The following is a 23,088-nucleotide window of genomic DNA, read 5'->3' on the forward strand; positions in this document are numbered from 1 at the left end:
AACAGGGTGGATACCGCAGCAGCTTTCTGAATTTTTCTTAGTAGGCACAGATTAAAACCTCCGGGGAATGCTAGTGAAAGATAGACCCCAGGAGCCTGGGGGTGGGGAGCTCCATGGACCCCAGAGGTTCTGGGCAGCCCCTGTGAAAACCACTGATCAAAGCAACGAGACCTGCACACAGAGCCAGGAAAGCCTGGACTCACTGGGTCTCCTCATCTAGGAAATGCTTGCGTCCTTACACGCCACCATGAGGCTGAATAGAGTAACCAGTGTGAGCAGAATTTGCAACCTGAGAATTTAGGCAAAACACAAGGGCGTCTTTTTTTTAATCTAATTTTTTGTCTGTCCTTCCCCCGTCTGGCTGTCTGCCATCCCTTCCCACTGTTGTTGGGGGCCTGTCTGCCCCCTGCTAAGGTGCTGCTTTGAATCTTCCCTGGGTTAGGAAGCAGCAGCCCCTGCCTGACAACCCCCTCCTGCCCTATCCCCCAGGCTCTGGTGGGTGGTGGTGCAGGAGCTGAGAGAGCACTTGAGAGCATGAGGGCACAGAAAGAGCACTCAGATTGCATCTCGATCTGGAGCCTGGGCAACCTCTCCAAGGCTCATTTTCTCATCTGTGAAATGGGGGCATCTTATACCAGCCCCTGGGGTACCTGTGAGTGTTGATGGGATAATGCATGTAAAGGGTGCTCCCTGGGGTAGATTCTGACAGAGGGTGATGCCCAGGGGGCATAACTTGGCTTGGGTCGGCAGATGGCAAAGGTGGCTGAAGGTTAGATGGTGTTCTGGTGAGGGCATCAACCCATCTGTTCTGCCAGGCTCCACACCTCACCCCCAACCCGGGAAGCTGTGCCAACCCACCTCCTTGGCATTTCAAAGCTGTTTCTGCCCAGAGTGAGATACCACAGGCTTTCTAGGGGTCGTGGCTTTTTCCCCTGAAGGAATACCTGAAACGGTGTCCAGGGGGAGCAGACAGTGCCAAGGCCGCATACAACAACAGCTTCATGAGGCCCCATGCAGAGAGAGAGAGTTCAGCTCTACTCTAGAATGCACTCGGAGCTCTGGGCCCGGACGGGGGTGAGCCCGCAGGCTATGGAGCATGGCCCAGGCCTGGGTTGGCCTGAATAGTCTAATGAGAGGGACATGGCTATTGTTCTTGCTCTCAATAGAAGAGGCCTGGGAAGACTCGTTGCCGGGAGCCAGCACGGGCCATCCCACCCATGACAAGGTCATGTGGAAGAGAACTGTTAAGCAAGGCTTCAGGACTCGAGGGGCTCCCTAGACCAGCTCGAGCATCTACCCCAAAGCCAGAATCTGTCTTACTGTTTTGTGCCTTTCACCAACTCTCCTGACATTAACGGGGGCTATCCCCAACCACCTTTCTCTGGAGAAAATCAACTTAGGGCTGTAACTAATAAATCTCCTGGACATGAGAGGAATATTTCAAATCAAACCCCCTCTGTTAGCATTCTAGCTTGCTTGGCAGGTTTATCCAGACTCTTGCAGCTATGCATATGATTGTTCACAGCCTCCCAACTGTGAGAGGCACGGGAAGCCTAAAACATAGAGCCTTTCAAAGAGTTAAAAGTTACTAGAGTAGTGCTGGTGTAAGATTTCATTATTGGGCCAATGCTTGTTGCTAAGTTCCCATATCTCTTATCCACTGTGCACCTGGGAGTGCATTAGTTAACATAGTTGGAATGTAAGAAAAACAAGTGTAGCCTTGAATTAACCACATCAGACTTTTGAGCTAATTGGTTTTCTCTTGTAACTCACTGCACCTTTGCTCCGTGAGAAATGTAACTCTGTTTAGCATTTTCTGAGGCTGATATAGATTAGAAATATAAAGAAAAAACACTTTGAGGGAAAATAAGTTTTCTAGTTGAGCAGCCTTTATCAAAAGAGGGTCATAAAATGTTCACAGGCCTCCAAGGCCAGAAGATAATGTACACAACATCATTTATGGGAAAAGTTTGCAGAAAAAATCCTGGTTTCAATAAGGGCAAAACTGCTGGAGTGTTTGGGCTGACTCTGTATGACCTTGCATCTTTCATTTCCCTCTATGTACAAGTTAAGGTATAAAAGTCCCTTTTGAAAATAAAATAATGGGCCTCACTCAAAGAAGCTTGATCACCCCGTGTCTCTTTCTTTTTTTTCTTCTTTCTTTCTCTCTCTTACTCTCTTTTTCAGGCTGATCCCTTGGAGTATAGAGGTCCGCCGTGTCTACTTATTTGCCTGGGTTTCTAAGACCTGAACGGGAAGGCGCCCTGCGTCTTCACTCCCTCAGGAGACCGGGAGGGCACCTGTGCCCTTACATAGATGGTTCAAGTCTCTTGTCTTGAGACTTTATTGATTTTCTGTGTAAACCAAGAAACATCAGCCTCTTTCTCTCCTCTAGTCCTCTCTCATTCATTCATTCGCCAACGCCGTTTCTCCTTCGGGTTCCCCTGGATCCTGTGGGGGCTGGACCCTGGCAGCTCATGTCCTGAGGAGTGGAGACTGGAGCCCACCACCCACGCTTCCATCAGAAACCTCCCAGGCTCCCTGCTGCCAGAGAATGAAGTTGGAACTCCTCCCCCAGCTACTGTCAAGGCTTCCTTCCGCAGGTGACCCCACCCCAGCTTTGTTTGGATTATGTTCCCCTCTTCCTCCTCATGGGCCCTGGCTGCAGCCAAATGTTGTCTAACTGATGCCCAGCTAACAAACAGAATAGGAACAGTGACGCTTTCCTGCTCTGAGCTCGCGCTGCTTCTGCTAGAAGGGCCACCCCTACCTTCCTACTCCAGCAAGGCCACCTCAGGAAGCCCTTGCCCATCCCACCTCCTGGCTGCCTCAGGTGAAGTGCATTCCCTCTGTGAACTCCGAGTCAGGGGGCTCTCCCTGAGGGCCCTGTCCCCACCTCCATCCTTCAATATGCCTACTCATTGCCTCTATTGAACTCCCTTGTGGACAGTGGCTGGTCTTTGATTCTCTGTGTTACAGAAAATTCCATCAGGCTCAACAAGTGACCAAATGAGCAGTTTCCCACCCAGCACAGTGCCAGTCAGAGATGTGGATGTATATGGGGCAGCTTAGCAGCATTCCCTAGAGCTGGGAAAAGCGCTGAATGACACCCAGTCTGGCCCCCGCTGAGGGCGGAGCCCCTTCACTGCCTCCCTAGCAATGAGACAGGTCTACACAAGACTAGCCTTCAAGAGATACGTCACTCTGTACATGGAGGGGCCCATCACTGTACACTGAGGAGAGGACTGAATTCTCCTTGAGACAGCCATGAAGTGGCTTGACCCTGAGTCATAGACAACAGGGAAGATTGGGTGGAAAAGAGGGCACTGAACTGGGAGTACTAAGGCTTGGATTCCAGTTCACCAACTCATTTGGCTTAAGAAAACGATGGGGGGATTTCCTTGGCTGTCCAGTTATTAGAACTTGGTGCTCTCACTGCTGGGGCTCCGGGTTCAATCTCTGGTCAGGGAACTAAGATCCCATAAACCATGTGGTGCAGCCAAAAAAACAAAAACAAAAACAAAAAACAGTGGGGAGGCCTCCTGGGATGTTCTTGAGTGTGTACTCAGTTGCTCAGTCATGTCTGACTCTTTGTGACCCCATGGAATGTAGCCCATCAGGCTCCTCCGTCCATGGGGATTCTCCAGGCAAGAATAATGGAGTGGGTTGCCATGCCCCTTCTCCAAGGGATCTTCCCAACCCAGAAACTGAACCCACATCTCCTCTGTCTCCTACACTGACAGGCAGGTTCTTTACCACTGAACCACCTGGGAAGCCTGTTCTTAAGACTCTGAGCTATTTATTGTCTGGCTTGGGTTTAGTGCCCCTATCCAGTAGCCCACTGGGTCAGACTGCCTTCCTTTCATGGAGTTGTAATTCCCATGTCCTAGGTTTCATGGAGGCTCATTGGCTAAGTAAAAATGGAATCTTGGAAACAGCCCCCATTCCCAGTAATCACTTTTACTCTGTAGATTTGGAGTTCCACCAAGAGAAGACTTCCCACAATATGGACTGCCTCCCTCCAAAACCAGGGTTCCATTGAGGAAGAGTGAGCTCCCTGTCCCTGGGGTAAGGCAGAGGCTGGATGTCTCCCCAGTGAGGAGGCTGTAACAGAAATCCTTCATGGCTGGGCTGAGAGCGGGAGGCCAGCTGCACCAGGCCTTCCCTCCTGATCCTGAAATTCTAGGATTCCAGGGTCCTCAGGCCCCTACTGACCTCCCTGTCTGGGAACTAAATCAATTAGACCCTCACTAGCCTTCCCTGGGGCATTCCTGGCCTCAGATGGTAGACTTAGTCACTGTGCCCTGATGGCTACTCTGAGGATGCTGCTTGCAGTGGTGGCACCGGCTCAGTAATGGGGTGGAGGTGGACCCTGGAGAGAGACACCTGCGCCCCCATGGAAGAGGGGGGCCCAGGCCCATGGCTGCCTCACACACTCCCCAGCACAGAAGGGAATTCATACCAAGACTCTGTCTCCCATCTGGGTCCTTGGTGGCTTGGCTCCCGCGTCATTGGGTCCCTTGGCTGGCAGCCTGGCCTGGGCTATCTGCAGCTGAAAAAGCAAACCTGGCGCTTAATATTTAATTCTGCTCAGGGGTTGTGGCACCTTGCGGGAAGTGCTCTGGTGCTGCCGTCGGATGTGCGGTCACCGATCTCAGTAGCCTATCTCTTCAGCTCACTTTAAGGCCCATTAATGGAAGAACTGTCCTTTACAAGCTGCTCTGCGATGGGAAAGGCTTTAATTGATTGTTTGCCCCATTCCCCAGTCACAGAGTTGGACAGCCCTAGGATTCATGAACAGCTTAACAAATAATGATTCTGCAGCCATGGTCTGCATCTAACAACAGCCTGGGAGACATAAAAGGAATTATGGACTTCAACTTACACTTGAGGAAACAAGGTCAGAGATGCTAAGAAACCTGCCCGACAGGCTTGTGGTCTGGTGGCCAAGACCACTGCTATATACAGACAGTCAACTGACCCTTTAAGGGTTTTCCAGGTGTCCTTCACACCAAGACCACCCCTGTCTGACATGGTTGGGCACGACCCACTTTCCCACCTTTTTGACCTCACCTTGCTCCATGCTTGGCCACATTGGCCCTCTTTCAGGCCTTTATCCATATTTAGGTCCTTTGCACCTGCTGGGTCCTCTTTCTGGAGGCCCCTGCCTCAACCCTCCGAGTCTGGCCCCTTCTCATCCTCCAGGGACCCGCTGCACATGCTACCTCCTTGAAGGGGCCCTTGATGCTGGTCTGACTCCAGGAGGAAAAGAATCAGGCCTATTTTGCTCCTCACAGTCTCCCCAGGGCCTGGCACAGAGCCTGAGATGGTTCTCAAAAAAAATTTTGTTATAGAATAAAGAAGCTCTAATGCAATGCCAAGTATAATGACTGAGGAGGGTTTTGGAGAACAACAGAACTGGATTTGAAGTCTGGCACCACCACATGCTGTGTGACTTGAGAAAGCTTCTTAACCGCTGCCAGCCTCAGCTCCTCCAGCCACATAAGGAGAAGCTATGCACGTAGGTTCATTCCAGCTCCTGAAGGACCATGAGCTGCTGGGGCTGTGCCCTTGCTCAGCTGGAGGCGTTTATGATTAGCTGTGAGAGGGCAAGGGCAGCAGAGAGGGAAGGTGGACGAACATGGGACGAACTGATGGAATGTTCCTGGTTCTAGCTTCAAGTTAGCCAGAATCCCTGATCATGTATCTAACAACATCTTTCTGGTGCTAACTACCTGATAGGCTCTGTTTTAAGCATTTTACAACATTAAGACATTTAATCCTCAGAAAACCTTGAGGTGAGCACCATCATCACTGCCGTATGACAGGTGGAGGAAACAGGCACAGGGGGACTGTAACTGGCTCAAAGTCACAATGCAAGTCGGTGGTGGAGCTGACATTCACACCTGAGTGGTCAGGCTCCAGGCTTGCATCGTCTCCAGTGTGCTGGGTTACCTCTCCAGGCCTGCTTCCTCCTTGCTTCCCAACAGTTCCCCCTCAGGATGTGACAGACTGAGGGACTCAGGGCAAACACTGACTCAAAGTCCTTGCGAAGGACCCAAAGCATGTGAGTGCATTCCCTCTCTGGAGCAGTGGCGTGGGGTGTGAGGATCCCCCGGGGCAGGGGCACCTGAGATTCCTCACCTCCTGCTCCAGCTCCTGGATGCGCTTGCTGAGCTGCCGCACTCTGGTCTTCGCGCCCTCGGACTCTGCCATCAGCACCCGGTTCTTTTTGGACAGCTCGACGATTTTGGTGGCAATCACATCCCCAGCCACACCAGCCGTCCCTAAAATGAAGGGAAACGGCGAGATCCATTAAAAACACAGGCCTGCATGTTTGAACAAGCTTGCTGCTGCTGACCTGGGCCAGGCAGTGACTGGGGAAACAAGGAGTAGCTGACCTCGGCCACCTCATGTCTGTTGAAGAGGATGAGGACATGTGAGGAGAAAGAACCTGGGGAAGGAAACGAAACCTAGAAGTACAGATGGTCCAGTGGTGAGTTTTGTGGTTATGTTTCCCTCCCAGGACTCAAAAGCATTACAAATCCTGGAACTAGACATCAGAAAGAGGTCAAAGTGATCTGCCCTCTCTCGTCCAAAGGGCAGGCAGTGGGCTCAGAGCGAATGGGGGACATTCTCTTCTTTTGCTTATTCTTTCCAAACTCTCCAGACAAGCCCCATTATTTTTTTTTAATAATTTTAATTAATTTATTTTTGACTGTGCTGGGTCTTCATTACTGCAGCAAGCAGGGGCTGCTCTCTAGTTGCGATTCCCAGCTTCTCAACGCGATGGCTTCTCTTGCTGCAGAGCGTGGGCTCGAGGATGCACAGGCTTCAGTCGGTGCAACACCTGTGCTCAGTAGTTGTGGCTCCTGGGCTCTAGAGCACAGGCTCAATAGTTGTGGTGCATGGGCTTAATTGCTCTGAGGCATGTGGGATCTTCCCGGATCAGGGATTGAACTAGCGTCTCCTGCATTGGCAGGTGGAATCTTTATCACTGGGCCACCAGGGAAGCCCAAGCCCTACTCTTGAAGCTGCCAACCCCATGATAATAGGGGCAGCAGTAAATGGGCAAGCGCAGAAATGCTAAAATATCTTGGTAAATAGAATATTGTAAATCATTAAGTTCTTTAAAATATGTATTAATATAATTCAGTTCAGTTCAGTCGCTCAGTCGTGTCTGACTTTTTGCAACCCCATGGACGGCAGCACGCCAGGCCTCCCGGTCCATCACCAACTCCTGGAGTTTACTCATACACAGGTCCATTGAGTCAGTGATGCCATCCAACCATCTCATCCTCTGTCGTCCCCTTCTCCTCCCACCTTCAATCTTTCCCAGCATTAGGGTCTTTTCAAATGAGTCAGTTCTCCACATCAGGTGGCCAAAGTATTGGAATTTCAGCTTCAACATCAGTCCTTCCATTGAATATTCAGGACTGATTTCCTTCAGGATGGACTGCTGGATCTTCTTGCAGTCCAAGGGACTCTCAAGAGTCTTCAACACCACAGTGCAAAAGTATCACTTCTTTGGTGCTCAGCTTTCTTTATAGTACAAATCTCACATCCATACATGATGACTGGAAAAACCATAGCTTTGACTAGATGGATCTTTGTTGGCAAAGTAATGTCTCTGCTTTTTTAATATGCTGTCTAGGTTGGTCATAGCTTTTCTTCCAAGGAGCAAGTGTCTTTTAATTTCATGGCTGCAGTCACCATCTGCAGTGAAAAAGTCTTTCACTGTTTCCACTGTTTCCCCATCTATTTCCCATGAAGTGATGGGACTAGATGCCATGATCTTAGTTTTCTGAATGTTGAGTTTTAAGCCAACTTTTTTCACTCTCCTCTTTCACTTTCATCAAGAGGCTCTTTAGTTCTTCTTCGCTTTCTGCCATAAGGGTGGTGTCATCCACATATCTGAGGTTATTGATATGTCTTCTGGCAGTCTTGATTCCAGCTTGTGCTTCATCCAGCCCAGCGTTTTTCATGATGTACTCTGCATAGAAGTTAAATAAGCAGGGTGACAATATACAGCTTTGACATACTCTTTTCCCTATTTGGAACCAGTCTGTTGTTCCATGCCCAGTTTTAACTGTTACTTTGTGAACTTCCTACAGATTTCTCAAGAGGCAGGTCAGGTGGTCTGGTATTCCCATCTCTTTAAGAATTTTCCACAGTTTGTTGTGATCCACACAGTCAAAGGCTTTGGCATAGTCAATAAAGCAGAAGTAGATGTTTTTCTGGAACTCTCTTGCTTTTTTGATGATCCAACGGATGTTGGCAGTTTGATCTCTGGTTCCTCTGCTTTTTCTAAATCCAACATCTGGAAGTTCACGGTTCACATATAATGGTTGAAAGCAAATATGATAGCATTCCCTGATGAGATTTTCAACATATACAGATACAATACTTAAGAGTTATACTGTAAGGGGGAGGGTAAAGGGATCCATATGGTGGTAAAGTTTCTTCATCCCACTTGAGTGGTAAAATAATATTTCTAAGTAGGCCATGAAAGTTATGTGTGTTGTAAGCACTAGTGCATTCATCAAAGAATTGTACAAAGAAATGGAAAAAGCAACACGAAAAATCCAGCCAAAGGAAAATCAGTTTATCAGCTGTCAGCAGCCTGGTTTAAAAACATGAACTGAGCCTGTCAAACTTTCCTCTTCAAAACATGAAGGCATCTCCTTTCCCCCTGGAGCCGCTCAGCCTTGAAAGACAGCCTTGCAAAAGCTGCCCCTTTGCATCTGAAACCCAAGCCAGGTTAGGTGTTACCTTCTCTTTGGTATAGCTTTATTTTAGACAGAAAAGACCAAAGAATGGAGGGAGGCATAAGAGTTTTTAAGATACCAAATTCTCCTTGCTTTTTAATTCAGCACTAGTCCTCTATGTACACCTACTCTTAAGGGCATTTACTAGCAAAGGCAGAGGACGCTCTGGCAGATGCCAGGTGAGGCATATTGCCCTCTGTGATTGGTGACACCGACTTTGTACCTTCTTAGTCAGCCACCTGGGAATTGCTCAATGCATGGAGCAGAGGACAGCCAGGGCCAAGGTCTCCACCAGATGTGTAAGAATAAGGTCTAACTTAGAACCACAGAGTCAGTGGTCAATGTCCAGTCCATACCTACAGGGCTAACATACCCAAGGTCCCTAACAGGCCCATGGGGTCAAGGTCTCAAGCAGTAGAGCCAAGGTCCCAGCCAGACCTGAAGAGACAAGGTCCATTCTAGATGCTGCTGGATTCCAGGAAATCCCCCGGGAACAGCCAAATTCCCTGTCTTGTCTACCCTTCTGGCCCAGTAACAGCAAGAGGTATAGAATAAATGCCTACTTTTACTGGGGCTTTTTTCACGTCCATGTTGGAGCCAAAGTATTGAGATGGGATGGATGCCATCAGCCCACTGAACGTGCAGCAGACACCATGGGGAACTGTCATGAGTCCCAGCGGGCTCACCCACACTGCCTGGAATGCCTGTCCTCTGCTTCTGCTGCTCCCGGTTCCTGGCATGCTGGCCCACCCTGCCTGCTCCATTCCTCTCCCCATCCCTCATTTCTGGGACTCGTCTGGACAAGCTTGATTACAGCTGACCCTTGCACTCTCTCTTCACACCTGCCCTCTGGAACTTGCTGTTTGTCTGCCCTGTAGGCTCCATGGCAGCTGGGCCAGCCGACCTGGACTTCAGGGTAGGAACTGTCATAATAGTGGTGCAGTTACCTGTAAAGGCAAATCTGTCTTCTTCTATTTTCTTTTTGAGATGTTTGATTTCAAAGTCCCTCTCCTTCAGCAACTTATATAATCGCCCGTTCTCATCCACTGTTTCCCTGAGTTGATCCCGAAGCTGTTCGATCTCATCTTCAAGCACCCTGCAAGGGAAAGGCAGAATCACAGGGGGCTCAGGCCTCCGTGGCCCAGTTTTGTTGTCCCTGGCTGGGTACTGGGTAGTGACTAAAACTGGTCTGTATGAAACAGGAATGAGGAATTGAGGGGAATCTCAATGAGCAAATTTTTAGCATACTGTTCTCAAAACAATGATCAAGGACTCATGCACATAAATGAAAGGAGGAACAAGCTCCGAATGCTATAGTTTACTCGGGGTTCAACAGAGCTATGTAAATACTCCTTTCCAGCATCTATGGAACATGCATAAAAATATAGGCTTCAAAGGCAATCTTAGCAAACTCCAAATAATGAGCATCATGCAGATCATTTTCTTTAATATTAATTTTCTAAAATTAGAAATCAATACTAAAAAAGGGCAAAAATTCAGAAAAGAACTCCAAAGTTGTCATATGCTTGGAACCAAATATACACATACACGCACACTGCTAAATTATTTATGGGTTAAGAAGAAATCATCATGTGTATTACGAAGCATTTAGAATGGATTGACTATAGAAGCAACATATCTGAAAACTTGTGAACAGCAGCTAAAGTGATACTTACAAGGAAACTTATAGTCTTAATGTTTTAAAGATTTTTTGATGCAGACCATTTTTTAAAGTCTTTATTGAATTTGTTACAATATTGCTTCTGTGTTTTTATAATTTAAAATTATTTATTTTAAAATTTTTGGCTGCACTGGGTCTTGGTTGCTGTGTGCAGTCTTTCTTCTAGTGGTGGTGCATGGGCTTAGTTGCCCCACAGTATGTGGGATCTTCCTGGACCAGGAATTGAATCGATGTCCCCTGCATTGAAAGCTGATTCTTAACCCACTGGACCACAGGGGAAGCTCTGCTTCTCTCTTTTGTTTTAGTTTTTTGGCTCCAAGGCATAAGTGATCTTAGCTTTCCAACAGGAATCTGCAGCTCCTGCACTGGAAGGCAAAGTCTCAACCAATGGACCACCAGGGAAGGCCCTCTAGTTTTACTTGCATATTGGGTCATAGAAGAAGTATTAGAGTTCCAGAAAAACATCTACTTCTGCTTCATTGATTATGCTAAAGCCTTTGACTGTGTGGATTACAACAAACTGTGGAAAAATTCTTAAAGAGGTTGGAATACCAGACCACCTTACCTGCCTCCTGAGAAACCTGTATGCAGGTCAAGAAGCAATAGTTAGAACCGGATATGGAACAATGGACTGGTTCAAAATTGGGAAAGGAGTAGGTCAAGGCTTATTTAACTTCTATTCTTATTTAACTTCTCTGCTTATATTCACCCTGCTTATTTAACTTCTATGCAGAGTACATCATGTGAAATGCTGGACTGGATGAAACTCAACCTGGAATCAAGATTGCTGGGAGAAATATCTATAACCTCAGATACACAGATGACACCACCCTTATGGCAGAAAGCAAAGAAGAACTAAAGAACCTTTTGATGATGGTGAGAGAGTGAAACAGCTGGCTTAAAATTCAACATTAAAAAAACCAAGATCATGGCATCTGGTCCCATCACTTCAAGGCAAATAGATGGGGAAACTATGGAAACAGTGAGAGGCTTTATTTTGGGGGGCTCCAAAATCACTGTGGACAGTGACTGCAGCCATGAAATTAAAAGATGCTTGCTCCCTAAAAGAAAAGCTATGACAAACATTGACAGCATATTAAAATCAGAGACATTACTTTCCCAACAAAGATCCATCTAGTCAAAGCAATGGTTTTTCTAGTAGTCATGTATGGATGTGAGAGTTGGACTGTAAAGAAAGCTGAGTGCCAAAGAATTGATGCTTTTGAACTGTGGTGTTGGAGAAGACTCTTGAAATCAAGTCCGTTGGACTGCAAGGAGATCAAACCAGTCAATCCTAAAGGAAACCAACTCTGAATATTCATTGGAAGGACTGAGGCTAAAGCTGAAGCTCCAATACTTTTGCCATCTGATGTGAAGAACTGACTCATTAGAAAAGACCCTAATGCTGGGAAAGATTGAAGGCAAGAGGAGAAGAGAACCACAAAGGACAAGATGGTTGGATGGCATCACCGACTAAATGAACATGAGTTTGAGCAAGATGGAGCATCTGGGAGATGGTGAAGGACAGGGAAACCTGGTGTATTGCAGTCCATTGGGTCACGAAGAGTTGGATACGACTGAGTGACTGAACAACAATTAGAAGACCAAAGAGGATCGTCTAAGCCTTAAGTTGAGGGCAGGGCTCTGGGTCTCAGGTTAAAGAAAGAAAGAAAAAAAAAAAGAAAGTCGCTCAGTCACGTCTGACTTTTTGCGACCCCATGGACTGTTGCCCACCAGGTTCCTCCGATAGGAAATCAGAATAGGCGACTGGTATTGCCTGTTTTACGTTGTCTTGCAACGCTTTTTCCAGAACTTTAAAACAGGAGAAATGTGATTGATGGGTCTGTGATTGTTTCTATCGTTAGGCACGAAACCAGCTCCACAGAGGCAGTTGCTCAGGAAGTAAATAAGTTATAGAAATTAAGCATGTGTGTCTGCTCAGTTGCTTCAGTTGTCCGACTCTTTGCAACCTATGGACTGTAGTCTGCCAGGCCCCTCTGTCCATGGGATTCTCCAGGAAAGAAATCTGGAGTGGGTTGCCATGCCCACCTCCCAGGATCTTCCCGACCCAGGGATTGAACCTGCATCTCTGACGTCTCCTACATTGGCAAGCTGGTTCTTTACCATTAGCGCCAACTGGGAAGCTCAAAGGTAACAGTAATTATTGTTGTTTTGTTTAGTTGCTAAGTCATGTCCAACTTTCTTGTGACCCCATGGACTGTAGCCCACCAGGCTCCTCTGTCCACAGGATTTCCCAGGTAAGATACTGGATTGGGTTGCCATTTCCTTCTCCAGAGGGTCTTCCCACCCCAGGAATCAAACTTGGATCTCTTGCATTGCAGGCAGATTCTTTACCACTGAGCCACATGGGAAGCTCAACTAATTATTAGATAATGGATATTATTAATAATATTGTTGGATACCAACAGCTCAAGTATCCACAAATTCCACTTTCTCCGACTTGAGGAAAGAGCGTTTGGAAATCGATCTGGGGTTAACTTAGATCTAATATTTAGGAGCCCTATGAATTTTTTAAATTCTTGACATCTTAATTTTTTCTAATTAGCATTTTTCAGTAGAACATTGCAAAAATTGAGAAACCATGTAAAGTAGAATTTGTAGATGGAGAATAGATTCTGGGTGAAACCAGAAGCAAAGAGATAGCTCATCAACTGCTGTGATTTTTTTTTTTTAGCAAAATGGCTAGCAAACTTTTGTATCAGTCAAGACTTCTGCTTCTAATAGGCTATATAAATCACTGCATCTGTATGAAACCGTCAAATTTAGAGCAAAATGAGAAGATTCTGGACTCTTCAACCTTTTCAACAATTATATAAAAGCAAGGAATCCATCAAGTGCTTCTTTATGAAAGGTAGGTTTATATGTCCTTATGTGTCAGGAAAGGGAATTTGGGGCAGAACAGTCTCAGATGAGGTTTGGAACAGTGATCATCTGTGAGTCATCAGAGCCATACAACTGGCTCCTCAAAAACCAATTTTTTCTTTCATGAAAGACAAAATCCAAGTGAATAAACCACACCTTGATGAATTTCAAAATTTTCCTTTTGACTTCACATGGTTTTTGAATAAATTTCATGCCAAATTATGTCTATAGGCCCACAGACCCTCTGTCAGATGCCAAGAGTCTTCAATTACAATCTCTATGTCAAAACCTCTTGAGTCTCAGTTGATAAACACACATCTGGCCAACCAGACTGTTGAACTGTCTGCAGTCATTCTCTCCACCTTCCCTACCTCCCTGCAATGCCCCTGGGAGAGTCCAAGCTTGCATTTACCTCTGCTCAAAGCTGGTTTTCGAGTTCTGCTCCCCAGCTTGGAGGACGCTGAGGCCATCAGAGATCTCCAGGGGCTCTTTTGGGTCATCGCCTCTGCTTTGGAGGCTCAGTTCTTTTCCCTTCCGTTTCTCCATCTGCTTCTGTAACCTTTTGCGCTGCATCTCTTGCATGGCTCTAAACTGGAGCCTCAAGGTGTCCTGTGAGCCTTCATCCTCTGCCATCTTGCCCTCGGAGTAGGAAAAGAAGCCTGAGCTGAAGCAAACTCTACGAAGTGCTTCTTTCTCAAGAGTGCTTGACTCATAATAAGCCCTGTCTACAACCCCCCAAGGCTGGAGTTTCCTGCTTAGCTTTGCAGGTGTCCATGTGGAAGCTTGGAAGACCCACCCTCACTTCAGATCCCCTGAAAGCCACAGCTGAACTGTACTGAGCGTCACCGCCCCACCCCACCCCCGACACACCCTTCCATCCCTGACTGTGCCATCAGGATACTCTTCCCCATTACTCAGACTCAACAGTTGACTCCTTCCTATCCCTATAAGCAGTGGCTGTCGACTCTAGCTGAACATTAGAATCTCCTGCTGCTGCTGCTGCTGCTGCTGCTGCTGCTAAGTCGCTTCAGTTGTGTCCAACTCTGTGTGACCCCATAGACGGCAGCCCACTAGGCTCCCCTGTCCCTGGGATTCTCCAGGCAAGAACACTGGAGTGGGTTGCCATTTCCTTCTTCGATGCATGAAAGGGAAAAGTGAAAGTGAAGTCGCTCAGTCGTGTCTGACTCTCAACGACCCCACAAGACTGGAGCTCCTAAAATATAACAGTGCTGTGGCACATCCCTGGACCAATTAAATATCAGCTCCTAGGAATGGGGCTCAGATATCATTACTGCTTTTTTTAAAAAAAAATACATTTATTTATTTGGCTGTGCCAGGTCTTAGTTGCAGCATACAGGATCTTTAGTTGTGGCATATGGGATCTAGTTCCCTGATTAGGGATCGAACCCAAGCCCCCTGCATTGGGAGCGTGGAGTTCTAACCACTGGACCACCAGGGAAGTCCCTAATTACTGCTTTTAATTGAGGTATAATTTTTAATTGAATTATAATTTACATGAGTTAAGTGTATAAGTTGTGAGTGTACAGCTCAATAAATCTTTACATAGGTATACACCCCTGGCTCCGGCCAGGCCTCCTGGCGGCTACTTGCTGTCCTGACTCCAGCCAGAACCATTCTGTAGTTTTCCCTGCACTTACAGTGTTTGCTCCGCTGCTCCCCATCTCTAGCTGCAGAAGCTCCTTCACCTCTTCAGACGCTTTTCTGCGCTGTCCTGACAACCGTCACCAGGGAAACCAGCCACGACGCCGCATGACGTCATCATGCGTCTACGGCGGCCAAGAGGGCCCCGGGAGTTCGGAAAGGGACGGAGGTGCAGATTACCCGGGTTTAGTAGGTAAGTCAGCCAGCACGGTGGGGTAACGGAAGGGGGCGTCTTGCGTCTTGAGACTTTAAAGTTGAGCTGGTGGTCCGCTTCTAGAACGTAGTTTAAAAGTTTTGTGGGCCAAACGTTCTACGCAGAGATGCGCATCCCGCAGTCTTGCTGGAAGAAATTAAAGTGAACGATCCCACCATGAAATTTAACTTAGCCTTTAAGAATGTCTTTGGAAAATATAGAACAGTGTCGGGAAAAGGATATTTTGTGCCAATGAGTGTAAAAGGCAGGGCACGGAATAGTAATTGCTGAATAAATGTAGTTATGTTTTTAAAAGTAGGAACAGAGGGACTTTCCTGGCAGTCCAGTGGTTAGGGCTCTGCGCTTCCACTTCAAGGGGCGCGAGTTCGATCCCGGGTCTGGGAATAAGAGCCCGGCGCGGCCAAAACAAAACAAAAACTAGGAACGGAACATGACTGGGGAGGAATGCAAAGAAATATTAAAGTTACAAATGGTTGTATTCGAGTGCTGGAATTGCAGTGGTATGTTTTTATTTTTGCACTTTAGAGGATTTAAAATATAGAGCACATGGTTTATTTCCACAGTGGAAAACATTTGTGTGTTTGTTTGTTTTCTTCTTTCAGATACTTCCCAATTTAAGTCACTACTAGATTCAGGTCTTCAGAAAGTCTTCGCATATTTCATGGTTGGTTTTTTTTCCTCATAAGGCATTCACTCCACAGACGTGCATGAAGGCGGGGCACCTGACCACATATTGCAGAACTCTAGTGCAGTACCACAGCCAGAATATCGATGTTGATCATTGTACTTGTATTCATTTGTGTGTGTGTGTTTACTTCTGTACCGTTTTATGATGCTTAGGCTTGCATATCCACTATCATCTTCAAATATTGAACATTTAAATCACCACAAGGATTCCTCTTTTGGGGCTTTTATTACCACATCCACTTTCCTCTCTCCTCACTCCCAAAGCGAGTGACCACTAATCTGTTCTCTAGTTCTAAAATTTTGTCATTTCAGAAATGTTATATAAATGGAATAATATAGTATGTAACCTTTGGGGACTGACTTCTTTTATTCAGAATAGATTTCTGGAGATTCATCCAGGTTGTTGTATGTATCTGTTTGTTCCTTTTCATTGCCGAGTAGTTTTCTATGATATGCATGTACAACATCTTGTTTAAACCATTTGCCCCTCAGAAGACATCTGGGCTCTTTCTAGTAGGGGGCAGTTACAAATAAAGGGGCTTCCCTGGTGGCTCAGACCGTAAAGAATTTGCCTGCAATGCAGGAGACTTAGGTTCAATCCCTCGGTCAGAAAGATCCCTTCGAGAAGGGAATGGCTACCTACTCCAGTATTCTTGCCTGGAGAATTCCATGGAGAAAAGATCCTGGTGGGCTACAGTCCATCAGGTCGCAGAGTTGGACAGGTCTGAGCAACTAACAGACACATGAGGAGAATTGCAAATAAAGCTGATACAAACATTCATATGTAGATTTTTGTGGGAACTTAACACTCATTTTTCCAGGATAGATGCCCAAGAGTCTAGTTGTATGATAATAACATGTTTAGTTTTATATGAAACTGTCAATCTTTTCTGTAGAGTGCATCTGCCATTTCACCTTTCTACCAGCAGTGTATGAGTGATCCACTTTATCCACGTCTTTGCCAGTACGTGATTTGTCACTATTTTTCATTTTAGACATACTAATAGGTGTGTAGTGACATCTCATTGTGGTCTGCTGTGCATAATGAATAATGATATTGAACACTTTTTTCAGGTACTCATTTGCCATCTGTGTATCTTCGGTGCAGTGTCTGTTCATGTCTTTTGCCAAATTTCTAGCTGTTGATTTGTGAGAATTCTTTATATGTTCTAGATACTAATCATTTGTTGGACTGTAGTTTGCAAATATTTTCTCCCATTCTGTAGCTAACTTTTCCTCTTTACATGAGTTTTCACGGAACAAAAATTTTGATTCATTCCAATTTACCATTTTCTTTCTTTCAGTGTGGAGTGTAAGAACTCCTTGTGTTAGGGAAAGCACACTGACTGAAACCGCCCACCCTGGCCAGGCCCTTTAGTAACCATTCACATGAGTTGTTTTATGACAGGAGATCCTGGTAGGAAATAAGGAACTAATAAGCCACCACCAACTGGAAGAGTTCGGGAAAGGTCGAAAGGAGACATCGTGTGTCTGTCCACTTCCCAGAATCCCTCTCACTAGCATCCATCTTGGCTGAGCGATGTGTGCACCACCAGGAAAGTCTCTGAATTAGAATGATTGGCCAAAGACCACCTGGAAACTAATCCCATCACCATAAAACCTGAGACTGCAGGCCACGCGGCAGAGCAGTTCTCCTGGGTTCCCTTACCCTCCTGCTCTCCACCCAGCCGCCCTTTCCCAATAAAATCTCTTGCTTTGTCAGCACATGTTTCTCCTCAGACAATTCATTTCCAAGTGTTAGACAAGAGCCCAGTTTTAGGCCCTGGAAGGGGTCCCCCTTCTTGCAACGCTTGCATATCTCTGTGTCCCAAAGATTTCCCCTTATGATTTTCTAAAAGCATTAGTCTTATGTTCATGATTTATTTTGACATAATTTTTATGTAAGATGTGAGGTTTAGGTTGAGATTTTTTTTTTTAACCTATGGATGTCCAGTTGCTTCAGCACTATTTGTTGAAAAGTATCCTTCTTCAGCTGAATTGTTTTTGAGCCTTTGTCAAAAATCAGTTGTGTAAATTCAACAACAAAAAGCCACCCACTTTAAAAATAGGCAAAGGACTTGAAGAGACATTCCTTTCAAGAAGATATACAGATGGCTAATAAGCACATTTAAAGATGTTCAGCATTACTATCCATTAAGGAAATGCAAATCAAAGCCACAGTGGTGTACCACTCCATACACATTAGAATGGCTATTACTTTTTTTTTTTAATGGAAAATAATGTATTGAATTTCAAGAGGTGGGAAAATTGAAACCCTTATGCATTGCTGGTGGGAGAGCAAAATGGTGCAGCCATTGTAGAAAATTTGGAAGTTCCTAAAAAATTTAAACATAGATTATGATCCATTATAACTCACTTCTGAGTATATGCCCCAAATATGAAAGCAGATGGATACTTGTACACCAGTGTCCACAACAGCATTATTCACAATGCCCAAACAATGTAAACAATCCAAATATCAATCTCCAGATGAATGGATAAGCAAAGTGTGGTAACATCCACTAAATGGAGTATTATTCACCCATAGAAATGAATGAAGTACTGACACATTCTCCAACATGGATGAACCTTGAAAAACATGCGAAGTGAAATAAGCCAGACATAAAAGGACAACTACTGTATGATTCCACTTATATTAGGTACCTAGAGTAGAGACAGGTAGTAGAATAGAGATTGTAGGGGGCAGGGGAAGAGAGAAATGGGGAGTTTTATTATTAAAGAGTATCAAGTTTCTGTTTGGAATGATGAAAAGGTTATGGAGACCAGTGATGGTAATGGTTGCATAGTATTTTAAGTATACTTAGTATCACTGATGGAGAAGGCAATGGCACCCCACTCCAGTACTCTTGCCTGGAAACTCCCATGGACAGAGGAGCCTGGAAGGCTGCAGTTCATGGATGGGGTCGAACAGAGTCGGACACGACTGAGCGACTTCCTTTCACTTTTCACTTTCATCCATTGGAGAAGAAAATGGCAACCCACTCCAGTGTTCTTGCCTGGAGAATCCCAGGGATGGCAGAGCCTGGTGGGCTGCCATCTTTGGGGTCGCACAGAATTGGACACGACTGAAGTGACTTAGCAGCAGCAGCAGCAGCAGCAGCAGCAGCAGCATCACTGAACTGTACACTTAAAAATGCTTAAAATAGTTAATTGTTATGTATATTTGGGGCTTCCCTTGTGGCTCAGCTGGTAAAAAATCTGCCTTCAATGCAGGAGACCTGGGTTCAATCCCTGGGTTGGGAAGATCCCCTGGAGAAGAGAACAGCTACCTACTCCAGTATTCCGCCCTCGAGAATTCCATGGACTATATAGTCCGTGGGATTACAAAGAGTCAGACACGACTGAGCGACTTTCACTTTCACTTTTCTTTCATGTATATTTTACAGTATAGTTATTTTTTAATCAGTTGAGCATGTTTGTGTGGATCTAGCTGATCCTTTTTCTAATCCCTAAATTAGGTCCTTCCCACAGTTCAACATAGCTCCAACTTTAAGCTGGAACCTTTATCTTTTCTAAGGTGATAAGATAGATTTCCCTTCACTGAAATAATATTCTCTCTCCCACAAATAAATATATATGACATAACCAGTTAGTGATCCTACCCTTACTATGAGAAGCAAAGTTGAACACAGTCTTTCAGAAGTAAGAATACCTAGGTTTTAATTCTTGGACATTAGTCAAGTCACAAACCTCAACTTTCTTCTTAAAATAGCAAGTTTGTTTTCATGATAATCAAATAGGTCTCGAAAGTGATCTGTAAACGGAAATGCCCTTCAGCTGTCATGCATTGTTATAGCCTTAGCTCTTTAGCCTCAAAATCAAAGTAAGCTTTGCTGCAGCTTAAAACCAAAGTTCCATTTGTCTCTTGCCATTTCAGAGTTCTCTTCTTAATGGACCTCGGCTTTGCAGGCCCAAAATCTAATTTGGTCGTTAAACCAGGAGTGTCATTTGGGACCAGACTTATGTCATCCATGATATTAAGTGATTAACCTGTAAACAAACAAGAACACTAAGACACTAGTTCACACTAGGGGATTGTGACCTATATCCAGAGCTCCTCCTTTCCCAGGATCAGACACTCATGACCACTCATGATCAGTCATCAGAAAGATATTGTGGGCAATTGAGAGCAAACAGAAGCAAACTGCATTGAAATATTTTTAACTTAGGGTAAGAAAGAGCAGTAAGTCATGTCCGACTCTTGCGATCCTGTGAACTGTAGCCTGCCAGGCTCCTCTGTCCACGGGATTCTGCAGACAAGAATACTGGAGAGGGTTGCCATTTCCTTCTCCAGGGGAACTTCCTGACCCAGGAATTGAACCCGGTCTCCCACATTGCAGGCAGATGCTTTACTGACTGAGCTACATGGGAAGCTTTATTAAATATTCTATTTCACAATCAGAAGCACGCTACAGATAAAAATTGTCCATTGTCTCCAGGTTCAAGTTCCTTTCTCACTGGAAGGTGCTAGATACACATTGCCAGTTTTCTTCATCTCATCATGGATTTGGGCTTCTTTTGTTGGCCACCAGCCTCTCAGACTCCCCCTACCCGACCCGGCTGCCCTTCTGTACACTCCTTGTTTTAATTTAACACCATTCTGGCTATAGTCAAGTCCTATTTTATCTGTGGAGCAATTTTGTCTTAAGATGTGTTTGTATATATGGTGATCTCATTCATCATATGTTGACTTCATTAGAAAACTCAATGTTCTGCCAAGATTCATCAGTCCTTAGTTCCAGGGGACCACTCTGATGGCTCTCCTCCAAGCATAATGTATTGGTAATATACTTTATATTTTCTCCCCAAATTTCTCAGTTTCACTCTTGGCTCACATCATGGTCTTTCAAAACATTTGGATGAAAGTCACCTTTTCTCAGAGGTAATTGGTTTCTTCCATGTTGATAAGGTCCCCAATACCTTGTCTGCTGCTGCTACTAAGTTGCTTCAGTCGTGTCCAACTCTGTGCGACCCCAGAGATGGCAGCCCACCAGGCTCCCCCGTCCCTGGGATTCTCCAGGCAAGAACACTGGAGTGGGTTGCCATTTCCTTCTCCAATGCAGGAAAGTGAAAGTGAAAGTGAAATCGCTCAGTCGTGTCCAACTCCTAGCAACCCCATGGACTATACAGCCTTACCAGACTCCTCCATCCATGGGATTCTCCAGGCAAGAGTACTGGAGTTGGTTTCCATTGCCTTCTCCATACCTTGTCTACTTACTAGTTTTAATTTACTGCCTCCACAGTAAGACCATGTATATGTGAGAATCTCAACTTTTTTAAAAACTGAAGTATAGTTGATTTAAAAAATTCTGTTAATTACTGCTGTGCAGCAAAGTGATTTACTTACACATATTACATTTTTGTATTCTTTTCTGTTTTATCATAGGATATTGAATCTAGTTCTCTGTGTTATACAGTAGGTTTTTATCCATTCTCTATATAAAAGTTTACCTCTGCTAACCCCAACCTTCCACTCCATCCCTTCCCCAGCCCCTTTTCCCTTGGCAACCATCAGTCAGCCCAGTCTGTGACTCTGTTTCATAGGTATGTTCATTTGTGTCATATTTTAGGTTCCACATTTAAGTCATATCATATGGTATTTGTCTTTCTGACTTCACTTAATGTGATCATCCCTAGTTGTATCACTCTGCTTCTCATAAAGACCAAATAGTGGCCGAGGGGTTTTATATATGAAAAAACCTGAGAATAAAGCAGATCTATTGGAAAAAAGTATTGGATTTGGGACCTGATGGGAACTGTGTATGTGTGTGTGCAGTGAGAGGGGAAAATGAAGGGAAGGGAAGAGCAGGTATTTTGGGGATCAGCACTGCTCTATGTATATTATGCCTTCTGTTCCGTCATGCAGTCTTTCCACAGGACCGAGGTCTCAAGTTCTGGATTTGGGTCCCAGCTCTGTCATTTTCCAGTTGTATGGACTTGGGTAAATTACAGCTTTCCACATTGAAAAGTCAGGATAATACCTACGTCAGTTTTTGTCAGGGACTAGTAGAGAGAATGGGCTTCCCTGGTGGTTCGGAGGTAAGGAATCTGCCTGCCAAAGCTGGAGACTTGGGAAATGGCAACCCACTGCAGTGTTCTTGCCTGGGAAATCCCATGGACAGGGGAGCCTGGCTGGCTGCAATCCATGGGGTCGCAAAAGAGTCAGACATGACTTTGTGACTGAACAACAGCAAAGTGGAGAGTATAAATACATTCTATTTATTTATTTTTGGCTGCGCTGGGTCTTCGTTGCTGTATGCTGGTTTTCTTTAGTTGCAAAAGTGTTACCACAGTGGACCATGCATTGTATCTTAAATTCAAATATAGCAAGATTTATAAAAAGGTAAAAGTTCACTGTGGCCTGGAAGAGTTCAGTGTATTTTACCAAAAGTAGGATGGGGTTGGGTCTTTAAGGCGTGCACTGAATTGACTGGGAGTGGGGAAGGAAAGGACTAGAGCCCGAGCCTGTGTCAGGGACAGTGGTGGGCACAGGGTTTTGGTGTCAGTGGCTTTGCTGGAGCCAGGGGGCAGGACAGGAGGTGACAGGCCTCAGTTTAGTGGTGGCAAACAAGAACAAATCTGAGCAATGAAGGACTCGGCTTATGAAAAAAGGCAGGGCTTGGTGACTGGCTTAATAGTGATAAATGAATGGGAGGAAGGAAAGGCACTTCTAAGAGTTTGAGCCCAGGGTGTGATGGTGGGAGATGGAGATGACTGACAAGAACGAGTGGTCTCGGAAGGAGCACCAGTGGGGACGACAGGAAGTATAGCTGTAGACAAGCTGAGTAAGAGGGCTCCAGCTGAAAGGTATGATGGCATTTCTACCTTGTAAACTTTCAGTCTCTCTGAGACACTTCAGAGTGACACTGAGGACAGGAAAAAGACCTAACACGAATGTTGTTAGCAACTCAGGATACTACAGAGGGGACCAGCCAGATGCTAGCCTCCACTCTGGAACTATCACTACTGAATTTAGGAGAAAATTTCCTAACTTTTGTTTTGCTAAAAAACAAATGATTTTGCCTCATTTCAGTGGCTGGATGGAAAGTAGGCCCTTTTTTTTTTTTTTTTAATCTAAGAATAAAGCCAGGATGCAGAGTATTACTAGCTCTTCCATGAACTTATAGCAGGTAAATCATTCACTAAGAAAGTGGCAATCCAGGCATGGCTGG

The 23,088-nt window shown here is 45.3% G+C and overlaps 1 protein-coding gene across 1 annotated transcript in view; it reads right to left on the reverse strand.

Moving 5' to 3' along the window:
* CCDC13 (coiled-coil domain containing 13) overlaps positions 1-13,965 on the reverse strand; it is a 32,706-nt gene extending 18,741 nt beyond the window's left edge. Inside the window, exons 1-4 of the mRNA XM_068983170.1 lie at positions 13,745-13,965; positions 9,716-9,864; positions 6,145-6,287; positions 4,463-4,552 (exon numbers count right to left, since the gene is read on the reverse strand). Coding sequence (XP_068839271.1) covers positions 4,463-4,552; positions 6,145-6,287; positions 9,716-9,864; positions 13,745-13,965 — 603 coding nt within the window. The remainder of the gene's footprint in view (positions 1-4,462; positions 4,553-6,144; positions 6,288-9,715; positions 9,865-13,744) is intronic.
* Positions 13,966-23,088: the final 9,123 nt, after the last annotated feature.

Source organism: Capricornis sumatraensis, chromosome 10 (genome assembly GCF_032405125.1).
Source record: "Capricornis sumatraensis isolate serow.1 chromosome 10, serow.2, whole genome shotgun sequence".
Lineage (NCBI taxonomy): Eukaryota > Metazoa > Chordata > Mammalia > Artiodactyla > Bovidae > Capricornis > Capricornis sumatraensis.